The sequence below is a fragment of the Salmo trutta genome, chromosome 5 (assembly GCF_901001165.1).
Source record: "Salmo trutta chromosome 5, fSalTru1.1, whole genome shotgun sequence".
NCBI lineage: Eukaryota > Metazoa > Chordata > Actinopteri > Salmoniformes > Salmonidae > Salmo > Salmo trutta.
This window is the reverse complement of record NC_042961.1, coordinates 6,677,632-6,705,599: the sequence shown is the minus strand read 5'-3', so window position 1 is coordinate 6,705,599 and position 27,968 is coordinate 6,677,632. Positions and strand designations below refer to the sequence as shown.

The following is a 27,968-nucleotide window of genomic DNA, read 5'->3' as shown; positions in this document are numbered from 1 at the left end:
CCAACAAAGGGTCTCCTGCTCTGCGGCTGGCACATCGTAGAACAGATGTCCACAGGCAGAAAGTGTACAAAGTAATAATCTACAGTGTAGCCCAAAGATATTGCTTTTGTGTTGAACTTGACAGTACAACTTGTGTGTGAGTGAGGGGGGATAATTACATTTTTTAGCTGTGAGTTATTTTCACATTAACCACTTTTTATTTTACACACAGACTGATCATGTAGATCATATTCTTTGTTGTTTAATTAGTTAAAACCTGCATTTCCCCTAGCAGGGACTTTTTGCATGTTTCGGTGCAAATAAAAAAAGTGTAATCTTTTTGGGCCCTCACCAGTTTGTCTTCTTGGGTATGACGCTACAAGTTGGGCACACCTATATTTTGGGAGTTTCTCCCATTCTTTTCTCCAGATCCTCTCAAGCTCTGTCAGGTTGGATGGGTGTCGCTGCACAGCTATTTTCAGGTCTCTCCAGAGCTGTTTGATTGGGTTGAAGTCTGGGCTCTGGCTGGGTGACTCAAGAACATTCAGAGATTTGTCCTGAAGCCACTCCTGCATTGTCTTGGCTGTGTGCTTAGGGTCGTTGTCCTGTTGGAAGGTGAACCTTCACCCCAGTCGGAGGTCCTGATCGCTCTGGAGCAGGTTTTCATCAGGGATCTCTCAGTACTGCTCTGTTCATCTTTCCCTCGATCCTGACTCATCTCCTAGTCCCTGCTGCTGAAAAACATCCCCACACCATGATCCTGCCACCACCATGCATCACCGTAGGGATGGTGCCAGGTTCTCTCTAGATGTGACACTTGGCATTCAGGCCAAAGAGTTCAATCTTGGTTTCATCAGACCAGAGAAGAGAGTCCTTTAGGTGCCTTTTGGCAAACTCCAAGCATGCTGTCATGTGCCTTTTACTGAGGAGTGGCTTACGTCTGGCCACTCTACCATAAAGTCCTGATTGGTGGAGTGCTGCAGAGATGGTTGTCCTTCTGGAAGCTGTCCCCTTTCTCGAAGGTGCACCCATTTCCACAGAGGAACTCTGGAGCTCTGTCATAGTGACCATCGGGTTCTTGGTCACCTCCCTGACCAAGGCTCTTCTCCCCCGATTGCTCAGTTTGACTGGGTGGCCAGATCTAGGAAGAGTGTTGGTGGTTCCAAACTTCTTCCATTTAAGAATGATGGAGGCCACTGTGTTCTTGCAGACCTTAAATGCTGCAGAAATGTTTTGGTACCCTTACCGAGATCTGTGCCTTGACACAATCCTGTCCCGGAGCTCTACGGACAATTCCGTCAACCTCATGTCTTGGTTTTTGCTCTAACATGCACTGTCAACTGTGGGACATTACAAAATCATGTCCAATCAATTTAATTTACCACAAGTGGACTCCAATCAAGTTGTAGAAACATCTCAAGGATGATCAATGGAAACAGAATGCACCTGATCTCAATTTTGAGTCTCAATTCAAAGTGTCTGAATACTTATCTAAGTAAGCTTATTTATTTTTTTATTTGTAATACATTTTTAAAAATGTATAAATACCTGTTATCGCTATGTAATTATGGGCTATTGCGTGTAGATTGATGAGGGGCAAAAAATATTTAATCCATTTTAGAATAAGGCTGTACCGTAACAAAATGTGGAAAAAGTCAAGGGTTCTAAATACTTTCCGAATGCACTGTATATTATTGAAACCTACAGTACACAGACACAACAATACAGACAGAGACAAAACCATGAGACAGAATATTACAACACAAGGAGCTACACAAAAAACAATATCACACCGATCCCACATTAATACCACACTGATCTCACATTAATACCACACTGATCACACATTAATACCACACTGATCACACATTGATACCACACTGATCTCACATTGATACCACACTGATCTCACATTAATACCACACTGATCTCACATTAATACCACACTGATCACACATTAATACCACACTGATCACACATTGATACCACACTGATCTCACATTAATACCACACTGATCACACATTAATACCACACTGATCACACATTGATACCACACCGATCTCACATTAATACCACACTGATCTCACATTAATACCACACTGATCACACATTAATACTGCACTGATCACACATTAATACCACACTGATCTCACATTAATACAACACTGATCACACAATAATACAACACTGATCACACATTAATACCAAACAGATCTCACATTAATATAATAATGATCTCACATTAATGCCACACTGATCTCACATTAGTACCACACTGATCTCACATTAATAGCACACATTAATACAACACTGTTCGCACATTAATACCACATTGATCACACATTAATACCACATATTAATACAACACTGATCTTATTTTAATACCACACATTAATAAAACACTAATTGCACATTAATACAACACCGATCGCACATTAATACAACACCGATCGGACATTAATACCACAATGGTCTCATATTAATACCACACATTAATACAACACTGCTCACAAATTAATATCACACATTAATACAACACTAATCACATATTAATACCACACTGATCTCACATTAATACCATACATTAATACCACACTGATCTCACATTAATACCACACTGATCTCACATTAATACAACACATTAATTCCACACTGATCACACATTCATACCACACTAATCACAAATTAATACCACACTGATCAAACATTAATATCACAGTGATCACAAATTAATACCACACTGATCTCACATTAATACCACACTGATCTCACATTAATACCACACTGATCACACATTAATACAACACTGATCACAAATTAATACCACACTTTTCTCACATTAATACCACACTGATCTCACATTAATACCACACATTAATACCACATTGATCTCACATTAATACAACATATTAAAACAACACGGATCACACATTAATACCACTCTGATCTCACATTAATACCACACATAAATACCACGCTGATCTCACATTAATACCACACTGATCACACATTAATACAACACTGATCACAAATTAATACCACACTTTTCTCACATTAATACCACACTGATCTCACACTAATACCACACATTAATACCACATTGATCTCACATTAATACAACATATTAAAACAACACGGATCACACATTAATACCACTCAGATCTCACATTAATACCACACATAAATACCACGCTAATCTCACATTCATACCACACTGATCACACATGAATACCACACTGATCTCACATTCATCCCACTCTGATCACAAATTAATACCACACTGATCTCACATTCATACCACACTGATCACAAATTAATACCACACTGATCACAGATTAATACCACACTGATAACACATTAATACCAAATATTAATACCACATTGATCTCACATTAATACCACACATTAATACAACACTGATCACAAATTAGTACCACTCTGATCTCACAATAATACCACACATTAATACCACACTGATCTCACAATCATACCACACTGATAACACATTAATATCACACTGATCACACATTAATACCACACCGATCACACATTAATACCACACATTAATACCACACGGATCACACATTAATACAACACAAATCTCACATGAATACCGCACTGATCACACATTAATACCACACCGATCACACATTAATACCACACATTAATAAAACATTGATCACACATTAATACCACACATTAATATCACACTGATCTCACATTAATACCACACATTAAAACAACACTGATCACACATTAATACAACTCTGATCTCACATTAACACCACACATTAATACCACACTGATCACACATTAATACAACACTGATCACACATTAATACCACACTGATCTCACTTTAACACCACACATTAATAAAACACTGATCGCACATTAATACAACACCAATAGCACAAAAATACCACAACGATCTCATATTAATACCACACATTAATACAACACTGATCGCACATTAATACAGCACTGATCGCACATAAATGCAACACTGATCGCACATTAATACCACACTGATCACACATTAATACCACACTGATCACACATTAACACAACACTGATCTCACATTAATACCACACATTAATACCACACTAATCTCACATTAATACCACACTGATCACACAATACCACACTGATCTCACATTAATATCACACATTAATACAACACTGATCACAAATTAATACCACACTGATCTCACATTAATACCACACTGATCTCACATTAATACCAAACATTAATATCACATTGATCTCACATTAATACAACATATTAAAACAACACGGATCACACATTAATACCACTCTGATCTCACATTAACACCACACTGATTTCACATTCATACCACACTGATCACACATTAATAACACACTGATCACACAGTAATACCACACTGATCACACATTAATATTACACATTAATACCACACTGATCACAAATTAATACCACACTGATCTCACATTAATACCACACTGATTACACATTAATACCACACATTAATACAACACTGATCACAAATTAATACCACTCTTATCTCACATTAATACCACACATTAATACCACACTGATCTCACATTCATACCACACTGATAACACATTAATATCACACTGATCACACATTAATACCACACCGATCACACATTAATACCACACATTAATACCACACTGATCGCACATTAATACAACACATCTCACATGAATACCACACTGATCACACATTAATACCACACTGATCACACATTAATAGCACACTGATCACACATTAATACCACACATTAATATCACACTGATCTCACATTAATACCACAAATTAAAACAACACAGATCAAACATTAATACCACTCTGATCTCACATTAACACCACACATTAATACCCCACTGATCTCACATTAGTAACACACTGATCACACAGTAATGCCACACTGATCACACATTAATATTACACATTAATACCACACTGATCTCACATTAATACCACACTGATCTCACATTAATACAACACTGATAACACATTAATACCACACTGATCACACATTAATACCACACTGATCTCACATTAACACAACACTGATCACACATTAATAACACTCTGACCTCACATTAACACCACACATTAATACCCCACTGATCTCACATTAGTAACACACTGACCACACAGTAATACCACACTGATCTCACATTCATATCACACTGATCTCACATTAATACAACACTGATAACACATTCATACCACACTGATCACACATTAATACCACACTGATCACACATTAATACCACACTGATCACACATTAATATTACACATTAATACCACACTGATCTCACATTAATACAACACTGATAACACATTAATACCACACTGATCACACATTAAACACCACACTGATCACACATTAATACCACACATTAATATCACACTGATCGCACAATAATACAACACATATCTCACATTAATACCACACTGATCACACATTAATACCACACTGATCACACATTAATACAACACTGATCACACATTAATACCACAACGATCAGACATTAAAACCACACATTAATATCACACTGATCACACATTAATACAACACCAATCGCACATTAATACCACAATGATCTCATATTAATACAACACTGTTCTCACATTAATAAAACACTGATCGCACATTAATGCAACACTGATCGCACATTAATACCACACTGATCACACATTAATACCACAATGATCACACATTAATACCACACATTAATACCACACTGATCACACATTAATACCATACTGATCACACATTAATACCACACTGATCACAAATTAATACCACACTGATCTCACATTAATACAACACATTAATACCACACTGATCACACATTAATATAACACATTAATACAACACTGATCACACATTAATACCACACTGATCTCACAGTAATACCACACTGATCACACATTAATACCACACTGATCGCACATTAACACCACACATTAATAAAACACTGATCGCACATTAATATCACACATTAATACCACACTGATCACACATGAATACAACCCATTAATACAACACTGATCACACATTAATACCACTCTGATCTCACATTAATACCACACATAAATACCACACTGATCACACATTCATACCACACTGATTGCAAAGTAATGCAACACTGATAGCACAATAATACCACACTGATTTCATATTAATACCACACGGATCACAAATGAATACCACACTGACCTCACATTAATACAACGCTGATCTCACATTAATACCACACTGATCTCAAATTAATACCACACATTAATGCAACAGTGATCTCACAGTAATACAACACATTAATACTACTCTGATCTCACATTAATACCGCACATAAATACCACCCTGATCTCACATTCATACCACACTGATAACACATATCACACTGACCACACATTAATACCACACTGATCACACATTAATACCACACTGATCTCACATTAATACCACACATTAATACCACACTGATCACACATTAATACAACACGTATCTCACATTAATACCATACTGATCACAAATTAATACCACACTGAGCACACATTAATACCACACTGATCTCACATTAACACCACACATTAATACAACACTGATCACACATTAATTCCACACTGATCACACATCAATATCACACCGATCACACATTACTATAACACTGATCACACATTAATATCACACTGATCACACATTAATATCACACTGATCACACATTAATACCACACGGATCTCACATAAATACCAAACATTAATAAAACACTGATCGCACATTAATACAACATCGATCACACATTAATACAATACTGATCACACATTAATACAACACTGATCACACATTAATATCACACTGATCTCATTTTAACACCACACATTAATAAAACACTGATCGCACATTCATACAACACTGATCGCAGATTAATGCAACACTGATCGCACATTAATACCACACTGATCTCACATTAATACCACACATTAATACCACACTTATCTCACATTCATACCACACTGATCACACATTAATACCACACTGATTGCACATTAATACAACACGTATCTCACATTAATACCACACTGATCGCAGATTAATGCAACACTGATCACACATGAATACCACACTGATCACACATTAATACCACACATTAATATCACACTGATCTCACATTAATACCACACTGATCACACATTAATACCACACTGATCTCACATTAATACCACACTGATCACACATGAATACCACACTGATCACACATTAATACCACACATTAATATCACACGGATCTCACATTAATACCACACTGATCACACATTAATACCACACTGATTTCACATTAATATCACACATTAATACCACATTGATCTCACATTACTACAACACATGAATACCACACTGATCTCACATTCATACCACACTGACCACACCTTAATAACACACTGATTTCACATTAATACAACACTGATACCACATTAATACCACACTGATCGCACATTAATACAACACATATCTCACATTAATATCACACTGATCACACATTAATACCACACATTAATACCACACTTATCTCACATTCATACCACACTGATCACACATTAATACCACACTGATTGCATATTAATACAACACGTATCTCACATTAATACCACACTGATCGCAGATTAATACAACACTGATCACACATGAATACCACACTGATCACACATTAATACCACACATTAATATCACACTGATCTCACATTAATACCACACTGATCACACATTAATACCACACTGATCTCACATTAATACCACACTGATCACACATGAATACCACACTGATCACACATTAATACCACACATTAATACCACACTGATCTCACATTCATACCACACTGACCACACCTTAATAACACACTGATTTCACATTAATACCACACTGATACCACATTAATACCACACTGATCGCACATTAATACAACACATATCTCACATTAATATCACACTGATCACATAGTAATACCACTCTGATTTCACATTAATACCACACATTAATGCCACACTGATCGCACATTAATACAGCACGTATCTCACATTAATACCACACTGATCACACATGAATACCACACTGCCACACTGATCACACATTAATACCACACATTAATACCACACTGATCACACATTAATACTACACTGATCGCACATTAATAGAACACAGATCACACATTAATACCACACTGATCACACATTAATATCACACTGATTGTACATTAATACCACACTGATCGCACATGAATACCACACTGATCACACATTATTACCACACATTAATACCACACATTAATACCACACTGATATCACAACAATATAATTTCACAAATCATTTACCATAGGTTCGGTGATTGAAAAGGTTATACATCATTTTGAGAAGAGAAAAACTAAACTATAATCGAAAACAACAATAAAACATTAAAATGAGAACACTAAGTTGATCGGACCGTGTAATGCACAGTTAGTGTCTGTCACATGTCACTATTAGTTGGTTACACGACACTATTCAGTAAAAGCTGCTTACTGAGAATGAAAAGATGCGAAGAGGAGGACGGAGGGGGTGATGGTAAAATGATGCAGGCGCTTCCTAAAAATGTCAATATAGATATTGTGCTTTTAGGGGTCAGCTGAGAGACATATTTAGCATTCACATCCTTCCATCAACCTGCCTGCCTTCCATAAATGTTATATGTGCTTCATGTTGTTACCATAAAATTGGCGAAGTGGATCCTGAAAACCTTTTATCAGGAAAATAGAGGTGCGATTCCCGACCATGAAATACAAAAGGGGCGAGTGACAAGGGCATGAATTCCCATGACTTCACATTTTTGCATTTCCTTAAAGTGACAAGTAAACACCTTAAATCAGTAATGCTAGATGCATAATGCATTACCTGTGTTGTGACATCCATCATTTAGTGCCGACTAAAGCAAAACCCACCTCATAGTTTTACTGTACAGCAGTGACAAAACATAATGCATGATGGGAATATATTCAGGTCACAAAGTTTTAGGGGAGGGGGGTCATTTTCTGGCAGGGATCTTTTCATCCTCCTCACCACAGAGGACACACAAGTTCTGCATTCATCACAAACTAGAGGCTGAACTGAAAAACAAAGAACATCCTTGTTCCGCCAGTTACTGAAACTGGGAATAGGCTTGGTTTGACCATCTGTAGTAGTCAGACTGGAAGCTCACTCAGAGTATGCTTCATATCTATAAAATAGGACATTTATATCTCTGGAGAGTGACAACTGGGCTTTGAATATTGCCTGTAAAAAAACATTATTCTTCCACTATCAGTGTAAACAAGTAGTCCAGTATCTAATTGTGAAAGTACTCTGACAATAGATACAGGGAAGTTTTTCAAACATGAGTAAAAATCAGTTGGGCTGCAAGCGACAAAGTTAAATGAAGAAAAAGGGAGAGTTCTACACAGATCATTGACTATCAGTCAGATAGTATATACTGTATGAGTGGATTCATTATAATGGTTTGAATGCATTTGGTAAAAAATCTTCTACAACTTACAAACAAGAGGGGAATAGATTTTCTCACAAAATAAAATGTTTTACGGCTCCCTGTAAAACAGGGAGCAAGGGTGTGTGAATATGTGTGTGTGTGTGTGTGTGTGTGTGTGCGCGCGCTATGGACCCCCCACCTCCACCCCTCTCAGGCCCCAGGCACAACTTAGCTCTGCGGTCTACAGACTACATCCTACCGTAGACCTCGGCCATGTGAACATCTCCCCAGCGATACATCTCCTTACTTATTAATGTGCACCTTGCTTACATTTCACACCCCACATCTGAATAGATTCTCTGGGAGGAAGGAATCCACAAAGCAAAACACTATTAAATAGAACCCCTGTGTGTGTGTGTGGGTGTTTCAAGTTTTATTAGTTGTATCGCTTCATATTTGTCGCCAAACCCACTGGCTCCAGGTCATTTATAAGTCTTTGCTAGGTAAAGCTCCGCCTTATCTCAGCTCACTGGCCACCATAGCAGCACCCACCCGTAGCACGCGCTCCAGCAGGTATATTTCACTGGTCACCCCCAAAGCCAACTCCTCTTTTGGCCGCCTTTCCTTCTAGTTCTCTGCTGTCAATGACTGGAACGAATTGCAAAAGCTGGAGACATATCTCCCTCACTAACTTTAAGCATCAGCTGTCAGAGCAGCTTACCGATCATTGCACCTGTACATAGCCCATCTGTAAATAGCCCACCCAACTACCTCATCCCCATGTTGTTATTTTTTTTCTCTTTTGCACTCCAGTATCTCTACTTGCACATTCATCTTCTGCACATCTATCACTCCAGTGTTTAATTGCTAAATTCTAATTATTTCGCCACTATGGCCTATTTATTGCCTTACCTCCCTAATCTTACTACATTTTGCACAAACTGTATATAGATGTTTCTATTGTGTTATTGACTGTATGCTTGTTTATCCCATGTGTAACTCTGTGTTGTTTGTGTCGCACTGCTTTGCTCTATCTTGGCCAGGTCGCAGTTGGAAATGAGAACTTGTTCTCAACTGGCCTACCTGGTTAAATAAATGTCACGGGTGTGTGTAGGAACGGACCAGGGCGCAGCGTGAATATCGTTCCACATCTTTTATATGAACGTGAAACTTAGCCAAAACAAACAAACTATAAACAAACAACAAACCGTGACGACAGAGGTTCAACATACACTAACTCAAAATAATCTCCCACAAACACAGGTGGGAAAAACAACTACTTAAATATGATCCCCAATTAGAGACAACGATGACCAGCTGCCTCTTACTGGGAATCATACAAAAACCCCAACAAAGAAAAAAGAAACTAGAACACAACGTAGAAAAAATAAACTAGATAACCCCCCCAGTCACACCCTGACCTACTCTACCATAGAAAATAAGAGCACTCTATGGTCAGGACGTGACAATAAAGGTGAAATAAAAAAATAAAAATAAAAGTATGTGTGTGTGTGTGTGTCCGTGCGTGCGTGCGTGCATGAGTGTGTAGGTGGGATCTTGAACCTAAATATTTATCAGTGGAATGGGTACAGATGATGTAAGACACAATCATTGATAACAATAGGCTTCAACCAGTATGACAGAGGATATAATGTCTGTGAATACATGGGGAACAGGGACCTCAGATTCAGTCTATTCATTGTGGAGCTGAGCCAGCACATCACTCACTCGGACCAGGAGAAATAACTGCATTGACCTCCTAAACCATGGGGAAGTGCTTGGCATGTTTTCTTAGATGTTGGTTGGTCTATCATAAGATTCAGTCCCTCCAGGTTTTTACGGTCGCAATTTTACCTAAAATGGTCCAGTCAAGCCACGCGTCAACAAACTTTTTCCCCAGTCAGCGTATTTTTGTGACAAACTGGACAACATCATTGCAAATTGCCATACAAAATGTCAGAATTGCCACAGCAAAATCAAACATTTCTTCCTGCAAATATGACTACTGAAAGCACGGGGGATCCTGGAGGGACTGATTAGTAGATGAATGCAGGAGATTCAGGATGGAATGTCATGAACAACAGCTGAAGAAGGCTGTCTGGTGATTGGCTGGTTAAATATGACAAGACTGGATGGGACATGAGGCTTATCTGTTTTTCTGAATGCATCAGCAATCTGTTCCAATCAGTCTGCCAGACACCAGAGGGGTTTAGTATAAACAGACACCAGGTCAGGGACAGACACACTAGTAACAGTGATGTGGAGTCACATCCTTAAAATATATTATTTGGGAGGTTGAACACCACTTTCCATGTTTATTTACCATGATGAAAAAAATCACTGATTGTAAGTGGTAAAACACTACCCCCCCCCGAAACACTACAGAACAGTCTAGTATCTTGTAGGCCAGTCAGTCCTTACCTTGGGAGTTTGCCTGCAAGAGCCCGATGCTGTCGTCAAACTGCATAGACTTTATGTTGAGCGACGCCAGAATGCATTCCTTATCCTGCAGCGAGGCGTCGTCGATATTGTTCTGATTGGCCGACAGTATCACGCACATGTCGCAGAGGTTGATGTTGACAGCCCTTAAATCTGCACGGCTTAATGGCGTACCCTTCAGGCGCGGTGAAGAAAAGAGACGGACAGAGAGAGAGAGAGGAGAGGGAGAAGAGGGGAGAGGAAACAAATGACAGACTAAGTGAGGGGAGCTTTGGGAGATTAGATAACAAGTATTGCAGTTTTGCAGCGGTGACATTCAGCTGATCTAACTGGGCACTGGGGAATCAGAGACGTGGACTAATCTAAAGGGTAGTAGACGCTGAAGGCTAACAGGCCTGGTTTCTTAGGGCTCTCTGCTACTTAGTCAAGCCAGCGTTAACGAGCTCTAAAACAGGCAGCCATGCCAGAGTTTCACATTTGAGATGGCAGGGAAGGGCAGCTGCAGGACATTGTAACTTCCCTTTGTCACTGGTGTGAATGGATGGAAGATTGAATTCAGGAACAAGTTGTGGAATTGACAGGAACAGTCACAACACCACCAACAACAACCACAACTAATCACAAATAAATCCACTATATCACTAACTAAAGCTATACTTCTATTACTGCGAGGCCATCACGGTAAATAACAGGTTGTTCTTAACTGACTTGCGCAGTTAAATAAATAAATAAAAAATGACTGCTTTACTACTGCTTTCAGTCACTTGACCGTTCACCTTAGATTGTTTCCATTCAGACAGTGTGAGGCAATAAAGGGAAGCGATCTCATAAGTCAACTGAGATAAGAACATAGAAGTCAACTGTGTCAAAGTAACAACAATGTGTCTTTTTCCGGATCAGAGGTATTGTACAGCCAGCCGGGTTTGGTATTAAATTCTGGAGCGTTGTTACACTGGTCTACTCACAGACAATATGGAATGATATGATTTTGCATTGTGTTGTATTATAAGTGCATGATGTTGTCGGTTGTATAACTTTGGCTCGTAACATTAGGTATTACAGCGGTACTCACAGGTAGTATGGAGACCTTGGGGAAGTTGTGTAGGGTTTCCCACTCTCTCCTCAGGTACTCCAGCGAGCCCACAAACACTATGGGCTTCAGCTCGTGATAATGGAAGTTGCTAGCTCTCAAAGGCATCACCAAGTTTCGCAGCCCCACTAGAGCGGACGTGACATCTCCAAATATACAGACCACTACATGGCCGCTCAACACCGTCATGGATGCCTCACTCCGGGTCTGAGCAGGGAGAGAGAGAGGGGAGAGAGTGGTGAGAAACATGGAGACAGAAATAGAGAGAAAGAATAATGGGGCGAGAGAAAGAAAGAAAGAAAGAAAGAAAGAAAGAGGACAAACACATAGCACTTTCAGAAAACAGAGAGAGGTAGAGTGCTGATGAGAAACCCTGCAGTCCCACCCTTCGAGGTGTTAGGTTCAAGGTGAACCCGGCACAGCTCAATGCAGTTGAAACTCTAAATGGTTAAGGAGTAAGGTGTATAAAACTGCTTTTCAAAGCCATGCTTGTGGTGGTTTTATACTATGACCCAGTACAAAGAAAACAGTCGACTCACCTTGGAACAACAGAGGCATTGAGAGAAATGTGAATATACATTATTAGTATGTGGTTGTTACTGCTATGTGAGGGAAAGCGTTTCTTTAGAACCTACCAAACCTCAACAATTCTTTATTCTCGGCCCAATCAGTGCAAATACTAAATGGCCAACTCTAATAATATTCCTCATCCTAAACAGCTAAAAACAGTGTGAACATGTACATGATTTGGAAAAGTCTAGTATCTTTGTATTTATTATGGATCCCCATTAGCTGCTACCATGACAACAGCTACTCTTCCTGGGATCCAGCAACATTTAGGCAGTTATATACAATTTAAAATATTACATGACATTACATTTCATAACACTTTTCACAACACATTAAGTGTGTTCCCTCAGGCCACTACTCTACCATCACATATCTACAATACAAAATCCATGTGTGTGTGTATCATCAAACTGAAAATCACCTTCGGAGTCACACGTACTGTAGAACAACACCTACCATATCTGTTGATGGATAGGTACTGTATCCCTACACTGGATGTTAATAACCATGGTTCAACTCAGTTAACTCTACAGGAGGGTTGTCATGGTACCAGTATCAAAATACTACGATACTTACATTTTCTGTGGCAAGAACAAAAACATAAAGCAGAATAAACTATTTAAAAAAAAATCGTCTTTATGTCACATGTTTTGTGCTATAGTTTGGAAAATAAACAAATGGAACTCTGTGGGACAACATGTGGCTATTTTCCTCAAGAAATAAAATCTGCTTCATGCTTTGTTTGCCTGACATGCTACTTCTGGGTGTGGCTATACTGATGTCATGACAACCCTACAAGGAGACGTAGATGACCACTCACCAGGATGACCTTCTCGATCTCTTTAGACGGACACCAGTGGAACATTCCTGTGGAGTCATACTGCTTCATGTTCATGTCCATGTTCTCCATCTGCTCGTTCCCAGGGATTAGAAGAGGATCATGCCTGCTGAGGGGACACGACACAACAACCAACAGTATGAGCTGGGGATCACCATGGTCAAGTTGATGCTATTTGGTTTTTATGTGTTTTATTATTACCTAGGTTTGGTTGAAACCTAAAACTAATCACTCACTATCATTTCCTTCTCTAACCCTAGAAGCCACAGCTACCCAGTCATCAGAAAGTTGTTGAAGGATATTGGTAGCAGCATTGGGGACAGAGCAAGGCCTAAGTGTCCACTATGTCACCGCTGACAAAGCTGACTTTGTGGTATGAGAATGGAGCGCCAATTTAGGGCTTTAGCTCCGTCCCCTCGCTCACGATGCTGCAAACAGTAAAAGCTCCAACAGGACTTTAAATATTTCAGGAATTTCAACCAATCACATTTTGCTTTCCCAACTGGTGCCCATGAATGATTTATCAGCAGCGTGCCACCAGCAAACTGGCTGTTGCGCAGCGACGGACCGCTGAGTATTATCAGCTGTAACGTTAACACTGACCATGGAAGAGCGGAGCGAAGCTTCTTCTCTGAATCAGATAGTGTGGTCCCATTCTGACTCGATTTGAAATTCTACCGTGCAAATTTTTATACTATCCCATAATTAATACACCTGTTTAGACTGATGTTAGTGCTGGGCCAGAACAAATGTGCACCCCATAGGGGTCCCCCAAGATTGAGAAACACGGAATGATAGGGTTTGAGCTGAGAGCCAGGGGCCGGACTACAAAGACTTCCCTCTGATGCCTACCATGGGTCTACAGGGAATTCGCTCCCTCTGTCGGTATCAACTCAGAAACCCTTACTCTGGGGTCACACGATGCAACTTTCACACAATTTTAGTTGCAGTTGCAAGTGACATAATTTCATAACTTTTCTGATACACAAAACAATTCAACACGCAACAGCCAATCAAATTGAAGCTGCTTTAGTCATATCATTCCATATGGGTTGAGAATTCTAAACTCACCTAATGCCATCTGCTGCATTAAATCATGATTTCACAAATGATTTATTCATCCAAACACTTGGTTATTGATTGAGGATCGATTTAGACAAAATGTTGGCTGTACAATTTAGCTAGTTAGCCAAAATGAAATTGCCAGCACTGTTCTAATCAAACTAGCAAAGAGCTAACCAAGCTAGCAACGAACTAAGCTAACAACAAACTAAGCTAACTAGCTAGCTAACATCAACGGAGTTCATGTTGAACAATTTCAATTGAAACTGGTAAGAGAGAGGTCTGGGTTCACTTAAGAAATACATTTATTTACAGCCAAAGCATGTACATAAACCTTTACTAATTATACAGCACTGACAGCTGTGTTGACATGACAACTGGGCCAGAGTTCAGAACCTTCAAATGGATCATGTAATAAAAGCATTGATTTTGATTGGCTGTTACTTGCAACTAGTTGCACAAAGTTGAAATAAAGTAGCAACTCAGTTGCATGAAGGTTGCTTGGTGTAACACCAGCCTTACATGTTCACAAAGCTATTGTCTGCATCATTGCCCTATGTTATTGAAAGTAAGTAAGAACCCTTAGGATGTCCTGAAAACTTCTTTTGTTTTTTACTGTATTTTGTGTTCAAATCATGCACATTTGTCGAAGACTTATGACACTCGTCTCTTGAACAAATTAAAGAGCAGGGTAAGAAATGGCTTCATACAGCATCTTTGTGTTTCTTTTTGAGGGGTATTGGAGTAACGTGTGAGAAAGCATCATGGGTGTTTGACATACAGCACATCTCCTTCCATCACGCTCTCTCTGTTCGATCACCAGTGGCACTCTGTGTGACAAGTCTCTCTGATGCTCCTACATTTGGCATTCATTTCATTGCAAGAAATATCACATCAAAAATGTGTAAATTAGTTCCCAACCCCCATTCCTCTCTCTCTTCGTGTCTCTCTCTCTCTGTCTCTCCATCTCTCTCTGTACCTCTCTCCCTCCTCCCTCTCTCCCTCCCTCCCTCCCTCCCTCTCTCATCCCTCTCTCATCCCTCTCTCAATTCCTCTCTCCATCCCTCTCTCCATCCCTCTCTCCATCCCTCTCTGTCTGTATGGAGATAGATTAAATCAGTTGGTGCAGGTGTTAATAACTCTGACAGCGTTTAGTGCTTTTACACCCTGGCTGAATATTTCATTCTGAGCCGCGTGTTGCGCCACTCTCCACGAGTCCCTGTCACTTCAATCAGAGCATGCGGGGGCTGACTGGTGCAGGAAGGCAGGCAGGCACCTCCTCCTCCACTGTCAAATATGGCTATCTTTCACACAACTGTCAGCGGTGACTGTTGTCTTCCTGTCTTCCTGTTCTCTCCTCCCTTCTCCTCTCCCTTCCCCCCCTCTCTTCTCTCCCTTCTCTCCCCCTCTCTTCTCCCTTCGCTCCCCCTCTCCTCTCCCCTATTTCCTCTCCTCCCCTCCCCTATTTCCTCTCATCTCCTCTCTCTTATTTCCTCTCATCTCCTCTCTCTCTCCTCCTCTCCCCTATTTCCTCTCCTCTCTCTCCTCCTCTCCTCTCTCTATTTCCTCTCATCTCCTCCTCTCCTCTCCTTTCCATTCCTCACCTCTCTTTTTCTCTCCTTTGCTCCTCCCCTCTCCCCTTCTCTCTCTCTTTCCTCTACCCTAGAACCAATCAGGGGAACTGGAGGTTAACAGACATGACACTTGTGTCCGCATCACCACGCCCAGGGGACATATGTGTGACGTCCTGAGTATAGCACAATTAGTCTCCTTACCCATCAAGAGGGTTAGAATGGTGTTAATTCCTGGACAGGAGCATGTCGTTCACGCATGGAACAGAACGCTACGAAGGTTATGGTGAACACAGCTCGTTCACTCAACATGTCAGATTGGCGGATTGGGAAATTACTTTGTATTTACACAGGCTGAGCCGGCTCCCAGACTAACAGTTTCAGATATCAGATATCTAGCCAGTACAAAAACATATTATGTAGAATATTTAACAAAACATTTAAATCGACTAGAAAATGGACATGGTATCAAAAGAGAATTTACTGTACATTGCAATATATTTGCATTTAATTGCCTTGCCTAAAGCAAAGGCCTATAGTTTCTGCCAAGTAAATTGTGGGTGAAGCCTAACTGTACAACAAAGTAACCTAGGCAATAAAAGACAGCCCATAACAAAGGAGAATTTGCCCTCTTTCTCTCCCTCCCCGTCTCTCCCTCTCTATATCCCCACTCCCTCTCTCCCTCCCTCTCTAACCGTCCCTCTCCAACCGTCCCTCTCCAACCGTCCCTCTCTCCCTCCCTCTCTAACCGTCCCTCTCTAACCGTCCCTCTCCAACCGTCCCTCTCCAACCGTCCCTCTCTAACCGTCCCTCTCTAACCGTCCCTCTCCAACCGTCCCTCTCCAACCGTCCCTCTCCAATCGTCCCTCTCTCCCTCCCTCTCTAACCGTCCCTCTCCAACCGTCCCTCTCCAACCGTCCCTCTCCAACCGTCCCTCTCCAACCGTCCCTCTCTCCCTCCCTCTCCAACCGTCCCTCTCCAACCGTCCCTCTCTCCCTCCCTCTCTAACCGTCCCTCTCCAACCGTCCCTCTCCAACCGTCCCTCTCCAACCGTCCCTCTCTAACCGTCCCTCTCCAACCGTCCCTCTCCAACCGTCCCTCTCTAACCGTCCCTCTCCAACCGTCCCTCTCCAACCGTCCCTCTCCAACCATCCCTCAGTGTATATTTCAAACAGAGTTATTCCAGTGCATCGCTCAGCAGTCGCTAGCTTGGGATGGGTGTGCTCCCCCAATCCCTCTCCAGCAGGCTATGAAGGCAGCCTCTCGCTTTGAAAGTTCTCCCCATCATGCAAACTGACAAAAACATGCTTTTCAAAAACCCACAGTCAATCTGTTGATCATTATTTATTTACAAAGGCCTTCAGGCAGCAAGTCCTGTAAAAACCAGACTTGATATTGTATACACTCGCTCTCTCTCTCTCTCTGCTGTGTTTTTCCCCCTCCTTCCTTGTAGAGTAAAGTATCCCTAAGGCTACCTCAAACAATCACTTTTCATTGTGCATAAAATACACCTTGTAAAGCGTAAGTATTTAATATATATGGTATCATATATTGACAGGGGCTGGGGGGAGGGGAAGGGGCTGGGGAGGTGGGCGTTGTGGTCGGCGCTGGGTAATTTGATGTTTTGCTGAGGGCTATGACTTGAAAAAGCCTACATCTAGAACAGAGGACCTGTCATCCGCAGCCCCAAGAGCCAGCCGAATACACAAGCAGCCCTAAAGCAGAGAAACTTTGACACCGCTTTGAAGCATTTTCAAAACCAAGTAAATAACTCCCAAGAATTATTATCACTGTGAGATCAAAGCGGAGATGCATATATTACACGGCAAATGGGGACCATCTCCTCAGCGGAGGAGAGAATGAGAAAGAGAGAGAGAGAAAAAATAAGGTTTTGTTAAGAAACAAAAACTAGCAGCCATCTAAACTAGCAGCCATCTTAACTAGCAGTTATCTGGAAGTGTGCCAGTTTTTCTTTCTTTTATCGAGGTTTGCTCTTTTTAAACAAGGGCATCTCCGACGCTGCTCTCCTTGCAAACGAGACTGAAGGGTAGGACTCTGTTTTGGGCTAATGGTTGGGCGTGTGTGTGAGGGCTCGTTTAATTGCTTGTTTTGTTGTATGTACTGCAGACAAGCAGTACATACAATCATACAGAGCACTTCTGTTGGCTGCTGTTCAAAGATGCCCTAATGGGACCCTAGTAACAACCAGCTCTACCACACAAAGCCTACCAAAGGAGTCCATTGAGTTTTGCAGAGAACATACAGTACACAGAAAAATATCCTATAAACCAAAATACAATGATTAAATGAACAGCACCATCTTTCTTGCACTTTGTGTATCTGACTCATTGATATTGATTACTGCATCGTTGGGTTTAGAGCTAGCAAGAAAGGCATTTCACTGAACTTCTGCACATGACATTTAAACTTGAAACTATGAGAAAATTAGGTAACTTTGGTTGTAAGAAGAAATTTGCAAACATAATTATAGAATCTTTAATTAATGTGTTGTTTTCGGTTAAAGATTGAATTTAACAACAACCAAATGGATACATTGTCATGCTTGTTTTCTTTTTCATGATAGTTTAAGAATCTCTTTCTGAAAGAAAATCATATGATTTAGAAAAGCATATGCCTTTTACTGCATCCCTAAGAACGCTTTCATATTTACTTTTCTTTTTTTTTACAATTTGAAGACAATAGCTTTTTTCTAAATCTAATATTAGTTCATGTGGAAATATATGCTCTTCAGCTCCAAATACTTTGTGACTCACATGACAAAAAGTACACAGCACCATTAGATGTCTATTGTATATTTATACAGTAAGATACAGGGCTCTAACAATCACTCTCATTTAGAAAGAAGTGGATCTATGCTGTGAGTGTCCATGTTTTCACCCATCTTCACCACTGTGCTGCCACCCTGCCACCCAGATCGGACAGCCCCCCCTCTCTCTATCTCTGCATTTTTCATGCCGTCATGTTCCTACCAACGTCTCTCTCCTTTCGCACAAAAACCTAAACCCTTTCATCTTTCAAAGTCAATTAACGGCAATTTAATTCCAGAGGACAGCATAAAAGGAAGGTAATATTGCAAATTCATTTTTGATTGCGATAATACATCTCACATATGGCCTTAAGTAGCAGAAACAGTAGTCGCAGGGGTCCCACAATAGATTGCACTGCCCCGGGGCAGAGGAACCACGGGGAGGACTCTGATTGGTTGCTGGTGTCGTTAGTGCCAGCGTTGTTTAAGGACTACATGTGGACGGGAGGGGGCGGAGGGGGGATGAAGGCAGGGTGGTGGGGTGACAGATGATACTTTAAAGCCATTTTATTTTCAAACAGCTACTCCTCCTCACACAGACGCTCTTTCATGACAGGAATATTTCAGCTCTGTCATTACCTACTGTCTGACAGCATGCCAGCCTAAACACCCCAGCTGTCCTCTCCTCCTTCTTACTCTCACTTTGTTCCCCTCTCCTCTATCGCTAATGTGCTCAGGCTCCCTTGCTTCTTCGCTCCCTCCTCCAACCATCCCACCACCACCACCATCTAACCCTCTCTCCTTCTCTCACCCCTCACTTGAACTTTCTTACTCTCCTCCTTATTCGTTCCCCCTTCCCCACTCCGACCAACCATCCATCTCGCTTTCTCTCTCCCACTCCTCCCTCTCACTTCCTTTCTATCTTTCTGTTTGAAGCATCAAATCAATATGTTACCTCATCATGTTGGGGGAGTTGTTGGGTGAGTTTCGCATGCCTCCGTTCCGCTGCTTTTTTTTGGGCGACAGAGTTGACGGGTGCTCATCTTCAACTGCAAACACATGCAAAGAGTGTCAGGCTATGGACAGACGGGGAGGTTAATGTGAGCTGGAACTGACACGTCAAAGAACACCAAAGCCAACACTCAATAAATCAGCTGTCGCAAAAAAAAATAAACATAGACAACAACAAAAAAACTCATAAAACAACATGTCATAGTCAGACAGAAGACTGACAGAAAGAGAACACCTCAGTTATTAGGTCCATTTGAGAAAAGAAAAAGAAAAACCACCTAGTAAGACTTGACATCGGCTTACTCCGGCAAAATCCAAACCTTTTGGTTCAGTTCCTCTGGACTGGGTTCTATATAGTAGTACTGGATCACTTTAGCTCTGGTATCTCTCTTTAGATTCAGTCAAGACTGCATGTGGTTGGACCTCTAGCAGTCTGCATCAGTGTGCCCATGCTTCCCTAGGCCAGCCAATACGGCCATGTGACTAGGACGGACTGTCATTGTCAACAGGGCATCGTGGACAGAATCAATGACAGAGATAGAGAGAGAGAGAGAGAGAGGGAGAGAGACAGAGAGAGACAGAGAGAGAGGATGGTTCTGTGCAGTTTGGTTGTTTTGAATGGATGACTAATGAGGCAGGCCCTCACCCCATCGTTCCTGCTCTAGCTATGGATAGGGTTTCAAAATTCCAGTAACTTTGCCAAAATTCCAAGATTTTCCAGAGGGAATAAGAAGGAAATCCGGAATACTCCTACCATTTTTAGGAAAGTAACCGGAATTTTGCAACCCTAGCTACAGAGCACAATGGCTCTTCTACAGGTCTAACTTAAGCTCCATGCCACAAGCACTCAGCCAATCAGGACTGCACGAGCATCCCAGAGTAGCCAATCACATGCACAACCAGCACTCCAAACAGGAAATTATTGAGTAGCCTAGCATTAGCCCAGCATTAGCATTATGGCTAGTTCTCTGCACACACCACCTACCAGTAGCTAGATGAAGCTCAAAATAACCCTTTAAAATAGCTGAAATATACTATATGAAAAAATAACTGGGGTTGATGCATTAATAATCAATAGCACAGCTTTAAAAGGAACATTTCAAAACAATTCTACTTCATATTCGTCATCTCCAGCACCAACCCAACATCAACATATGTGAAAATGGAGCGTTTCTATGTTTTGTAGTAAAACAGATAGAGGAGGATAAGTGTTTACGATGACATCGGTGTGCATTGTGTGATTTTAAGAACACGACAGATTTTTACCTTGTCAGCTCTGGGATTCGATCCAGCAACCTTTCGGTTACTGGCCCAACGCTCCTATCCGCCATTGCCTACTAATTGGTTGATGATGTTATTGGAAACACTTTTTTACTACAAAACATAGAAACGCTCCATTTTCACATTTGCTGATGTTGGGGTGGTGCTGGAGATGATGAATATGAAGTTGAACAATTGTGACATTTCCCATTAAATGAATCTTGTACTACAGTCAGGCAGCACTCTGAAGTTTTAGATTAGCTTGATCTGATAGACGTTCATTTTCCTGTCAGCTACTCCTCACTCTGCAGGAGATTAAAACTTTTCTCTGAACCAGACACAGACAGAAGACTAAGAGAAAAACCCAGCTAGAGAGAAGTCCAGGCCCAGCAACCTACTGAAGACTTTCAGTTTAGCTAAGACCAGACTTTTCTACTGTCTGTCTGTGAGTTCCAAAGGCTTTCAGAGTCAGACAGGGCACCCAGGCACTTTTCTTATTCACTCCACATTCTCCACAGCACACAAATGCCAAAGCCACTTCAAACCCTGTATTAGTGCATTGGTTAGAAATCAATACTACAGCATGATATTAATGCAAATCAATGTAGCGTAGCTGCAAGCGCTGACTGCTCCGAGCACCAAGGACATTTCATTACCATCTGAGCATCCCTTCTAGACTGTCACCTAATTGCACTAATAAAATATAAAAATGCGGCTTTGCCCCCTAATAAAATGCCATTCTCTGACATTTCCGCTCTGCAAATATGGATGTCCTGAATAGCTAATATCACAAGAAAGCGCTTTCCACTTTACAACCGCATCGCTCTCTAGTCTAATCCACTTTGTGAAAATATCACAGAATAAAATATTATTTCCTGTTGGCTTATTGTTCTATGTTAGTAGATACATCCAGTCTCATATCTCTGGGCCTAGCCAGTCTCATATCTCTGGGCCTAGCCAGTCTCATAACTCTGGGCCTAGCCAGTCTCATAACTCTGGGCCTAGCCAGTCTCATATCTCTGGGCCTAGCCAGTCTCATAACTCTGGGCCTAGCCAGTCTCATATCTCTGGGCCTAGCCAGTCTCATATCTCTGGGCCTAGCCAGTCTCATAACTCTGGGCCTAGCCAGTCTCATAACTCTGGGCCTAGCCAGTCTCATAACTGTGGGCCTAGCCAGTCTCATAACTCTTGGGCCTAGCCAGTCTCATATCTCTGGGCCTAGCCAGTCTCATAACTCTGGGCCTAGCCAGTCTCATAACTCTGGGCCTAGCCAGTCTCATAACTCTGGGCCTAGCCAGTCTCATATCTCTGGGCCTAGCCAGTCTCATATCTCTGGGCCTAGCCAGTCTCATATATCTGGGCCTAGCCAGTCTCATATCACTGGGCCTAGCCAGTCTCATATCTCTGGGCCTAGCCAGTCTCATAACTCTGGGCCTAGCCAGTCTCATATCTCTGGGCCTAGCCAGTCTCATATCTCTGGGCCTAGCCAGTCTCATAACTCTGGGCCTAGCCAGTCTCATAACTCTTGGGCCTAGCCAGTCTCATATCTCTGGGCCTAGCCAGTCTCATAACTCTGGGCCTAGCCAGTCTCATATCTCTGGGCCTAGCCAGTCTCATAACTCTGGGCCTAGCCAGTCTCATAACTCTGGGCCTAGCCAGTCTCATATCTCTGGGCCTAGGCAGTCTCATAACTCTGGGCCTAGCCAGTCTCATAACTCTGGGCCTAGCCAGTCTCATATCTCTGGGCCTAGCCAGTCTCATATCTCTGGGCCTAGCCAGTCACATATCTCTAGGGCAAGCCAGTCACATATCTCTGGGCCTAGCTAGTCTCATATCTCTGGGCCTAGCCAGTCTCATATCTCTGGGCCTAGCTAGTCTCATATCTCTGGGCCTAGCTAGTCTCATATCGCTGGGCCTAGCTAGTCTCATATCTCTGGGCCTAGCTAGTCTCATATCTCTGGGCCTTGCCAGTCTCATATCTCTGGGCCTAGCTAGTCTCATATCTCTGGGCCTTGCCAGTCTCATATCCTTGGCCATGTGATCAATCAGTTCTGTTAAAAGCTCATGGGATTTACGCACAACAACGACACTAATTTAGATCACCAACAATGAAACAACGTGTTCTGCACTGCAGCCATGGAGATCACAGCTTGTGTGTGACTGTTACTGTACCAATGACATTACAATACTTTGAAAACTAAACTGATTTCTACACAACAGTCTCTCTGAGATTGATATAGCAGACTGTTGTTGTCTGAATGATCAGGGCAGCAATTCTGTCACATCATCACTCAAATGTAATTTAAATCAAATAAAAACTACTCAAACTTCTCAAGGCACCTATTCAAATGCACTAAAACAGTAAGGACTTCATGGGCTAAGGACTACATGTGATCTATCACTAAGCCAGGAAGTAGAAAGTCATCTACTGGTCCTATTCCATAGCTTGGCAGCCACACACACAGCACTGGGTGTTGCATTGCTGAGCGCATGAGAGCTGCTTCCATGCAAAGCAGTAGCGGTGGTGAGGGCGGCGGTGGTATTTACAACTAGCAGCAGCTAGTAGCAGCTCAGTGAAGGCCGGCGACGGACGCAGTGTGACAGTACAGGACAGTACAGGGTGTTAAGAACTGACAGGGACTGATGCATCTCGCCAAGGGGGGCAACCTACAGGCCCTGCTGCTGCTGTAGTCGTGCAGCGCTGCGTTACTGGGGTGGTAGCGGTATTTCACCGGCAGGCTGCGGGCCCGGTTCAGCCTGCTCTGTTCGGCCAGGGCCCGGCCGGTCCCGTCCCCCCTGCTGGGACCGGAGATACTGAAGCGGAGCCCCAGCCCCATCCTCGGAGGAAGCAGGCTTCCTTTACGGTTATTAACGAGGGGTACAGCGGGGTCCGTGTCCCGGGGGACCAGGGGGTTCTTGTGGCGGGAGGGGCGAGGTGGTGCTTGGGGGTGAATGGCGTTAGATGTGATGCAGGAGGAGGGCGCGGTGCAGTTGGAGATTTTAATTGATGGGTTTTGTAAAGACGATCTAACTTCATCCTTTACTGTCAAACAATGGAGAATAAACAGAGTGAGGCAGAAAGGCTGGAGAGACGGAGGTTGCTAGATAGATAGAAAGACAATGGTATTTACTTTATAATTTATCTTGTGCTGTGAAATATTAAATTGTGTGTTATAAAAAGCTATTTGTTATTATATTCAGCAGGCCAAACATTTTAGGATTTCTGCTTCTTTTTAAAACATGTACAGTAAACATGCTCATACGCAGTTATAAACACTGAGACAAAATAAATCCTTATTAAAACAATGTTATATGAATTATTAATAATTTCTCCTGCATTACTAAATATTTAAATGAGAAAAATGTATGTGATTTTCATTGTTGGACCATTTCTTTCCCACTTGATAATGACGTGAGGTTTGAGAAGGGTCCTGTACTTGAAAGCAGTAATTTTCTCGGTAATTGACGATGACACCTAAATATGACATTTATTTTTTCATTCCTAATAAACAATAAACATCTTCTTTTCTCTCCCTTGCTCCGTTGTGCTACAGTGCCGTGTTAGAACACAGCAGTAACACAGTCTGTATGTAAATACCCAGGCCAAATCATGTTCCAAACCTCTCCACAGTGGAACCTCATCTCTACCACAATGTATGGTATTACATATTACGATAAAGTAGGTTGTTTGGTTGCTGTGTGTCATGGTTTTGGCCGGTCCCCCTCCCCCGGAGCACTAAACAGAGGTTTATCCCAGCTGTCAGCTGCCTCCTTGATTTACAGAGCGCCACCGATAGCTCCTGGATTCATCTGTCCCTTGTCAAACACGCGCAGTGTTCGAGCGCACTCACACACCCTGGCAGGTCCACTGTGAACTCAGAACAGCCCAGACGGCAACTGTCCCTACCAGAAATGCTAATGATTAGATGGGGCCATTACGCATGCAAGCCCCCATCAGGGTCCTATGCAAATCACAGACAGGACGGGACAGTGGAGAGGATACTGTTGTTTGTTTATTGTATCTGAGCTAAGTTTGATTTGTGTATTAGTATTAGGCCTACCAGTGCTGGGTACTACGTTGGTATCATAGTATGTTTGGGTATTATTTGCTGTGTAACATTATGTATTATTTTGTACTACTTGTATTACTAGTATTGGATTATTTTATTAGAATTAATTTTGTTATTTTTATCATTACAGTTATTTTTGTTATGTATCATACAGTACCCTATGTAGTTATGGCAAACACAGAAAGCTGTGTATTATACAGTAAGCATCTGAAATGGTTATTAAACTGTACAATAAAAAAAACTGAAAACCACAATATAACAAACAAAAAGCATTTTACAATTAACATTCACATTATCTATATGAAACAAGATTGAAATGAGTACATTTGGTCAACGCTATACTTAGAGAGAGATTTACCTAAATTGCAATCTGCTTTGAACCGAACACCGGTCTCTTTTTGACTTCCCGTTTTTCCTGGTGTTGTAGCACCCTCTGCTGCTCGACGCAGCACAACACAAACACAACCTTACTGAGCTGAACACAACGTCATCAAGAACAGAGCATAGATCTTAAGTCATTTGCTGCAAATATGTGTTAAGTATATGAAAGGATATGTACAGTTAGGTACTGAATTAGCTAGGTCACCTAGAAGATAGTGACGTTATCTACAGGGCCTTCGGAATGTATTCAGATCCTTCAACTCTTTCCACATTTTGTTGGGTTACAGCCTTATTCTAAAATTTGAGAAATTGTTTTTTCCCTCATTAATCTACACACAATTCCCCATAATGACAAAGCAAAACCAGGTTTTTCAAAATGTTTGCTAATTTATTAAAAATAAAAAACTGAAATATTACATTTACATAAGTATTCAGACCCTTTACTCAGTACCTATGACAGCAACTACAGCCTCGAGTCTTCTTGGGCATGACGCTACAAGCTTGGTACACCTGTATTTGGGGAGTTTCTCCCATTATTCTCTGCAGATCCTCTCAAGCTCAAGTTGGATGGGGAGCGTTGCTGCACAGCTATTTTCAGGTCTCTTCAGAGATGTTCGATTGGGTTCAAGGCCTGGCTCTGGCTGGGCCACTCAAGGACAATCAGAGACTTGTCCCGAAGCCACTCATGCGTTGTCTTTGCTGTGTGCTTAGGGTCGTTGTCCTGTTGGAAGGTGAACCGTCGTCCCAGTGTGAGGTCCTGAGCGCTCTGGAGTGGGTTTTCATCAAGGATCTCTCTGTACTTTGCTCCGTTCATCTTTGCCTCAATCCTGACTAGTCTCCCAGTCCCTGCCGCTGAAAAACATCCCCACAGCATGATGCTACCACCACCATGCTTCACCGTAGAGATGGTGCCAGGTTTCCTCCAGACATGACACTTAGCATTCAGGCCAAAGAGTTCAATCTTGGTTTCATCACAGCAGAGAATCTTGTTTCTCATGGTCTGAGAGTCTTTAGGTGCCCTTTTTGCAAACTCCAAGCGGGCTGTCATGTGCCTTTTACTGAGGAGTGGCTTCCGTCTGGCCACTCTACCATAAAGACCTGATTGGTGGAGTGCTGCAGAGATGGTTGTCCTTCTGGAAGGTTCTCCCATCTCCACAGAGGAAATCTAGAGCTCTGTCAGAGTGACCATTGGGTTCTTGGCCACCTCCCTGACCAAGGCCCTTCTCCCCCGACTGCTCAGTTTGGCCAGGCGACCAGCTCTAGGAAGTCTTGGTGGTTCCAAACTTCACCCATTTAAGAATGATGGAGGCCATGGTGTTCTTGGGGACCTTTAACGCTGCAGAAATGTTTTGCTATCCTTCCCCAGATCTGTGTCTCGGAGCTCTACGGACAATTCCTTCGACCTCATGGTT

The 27,968-nt window shown here is 41.8% G+C and overlaps 1 protein-coding gene across 27 annotated transcripts in view; it reads right to left on the bottom strand.

Annotated features, from left to right (window-relative positions):
- Positions 1 to 27,968, bottom strand: part of LOC115193575 (calcium-activated potassium channel subunit alpha-1) — a 381,356-nt gene that overhangs the window by 22,329 nt on the left and 331,059 nt on the right. For 22 of the 27 annotated variants that reach the window (XM_029752334.1, XM_029752337.1, XM_029752343.1 and 19 more), the window contains 4 exons: positions 20,790 to 20,883; positions 14,417 to 14,540; positions 13,009 to 13,233; positions 11,919 to 12,111 (listed from right to left, as the gene is read on the bottom strand). In XM_029752334.1, coding sequence (XP_029608194.1) covers positions 11,919 to 12,111; positions 13,009 to 13,233; positions 14,417 to 14,540; positions 20,790 to 20,883 — 636 coding nt within the window. Of the gene's footprint in view, positions 1 to 11,918; positions 12,112 to 13,008; positions 13,234 to 14,416; positions 14,544 to 20,789; positions 20,884 to 24,776; positions 25,149 to 26,533; positions 26,612 to 27,968 lie in introns of all 27 variants that reach the window. The other 5 variants (XM_029752332.1, XM_029752336.1, XM_029752338.1 and 2 more) reach the window with 3 other exon arrangements.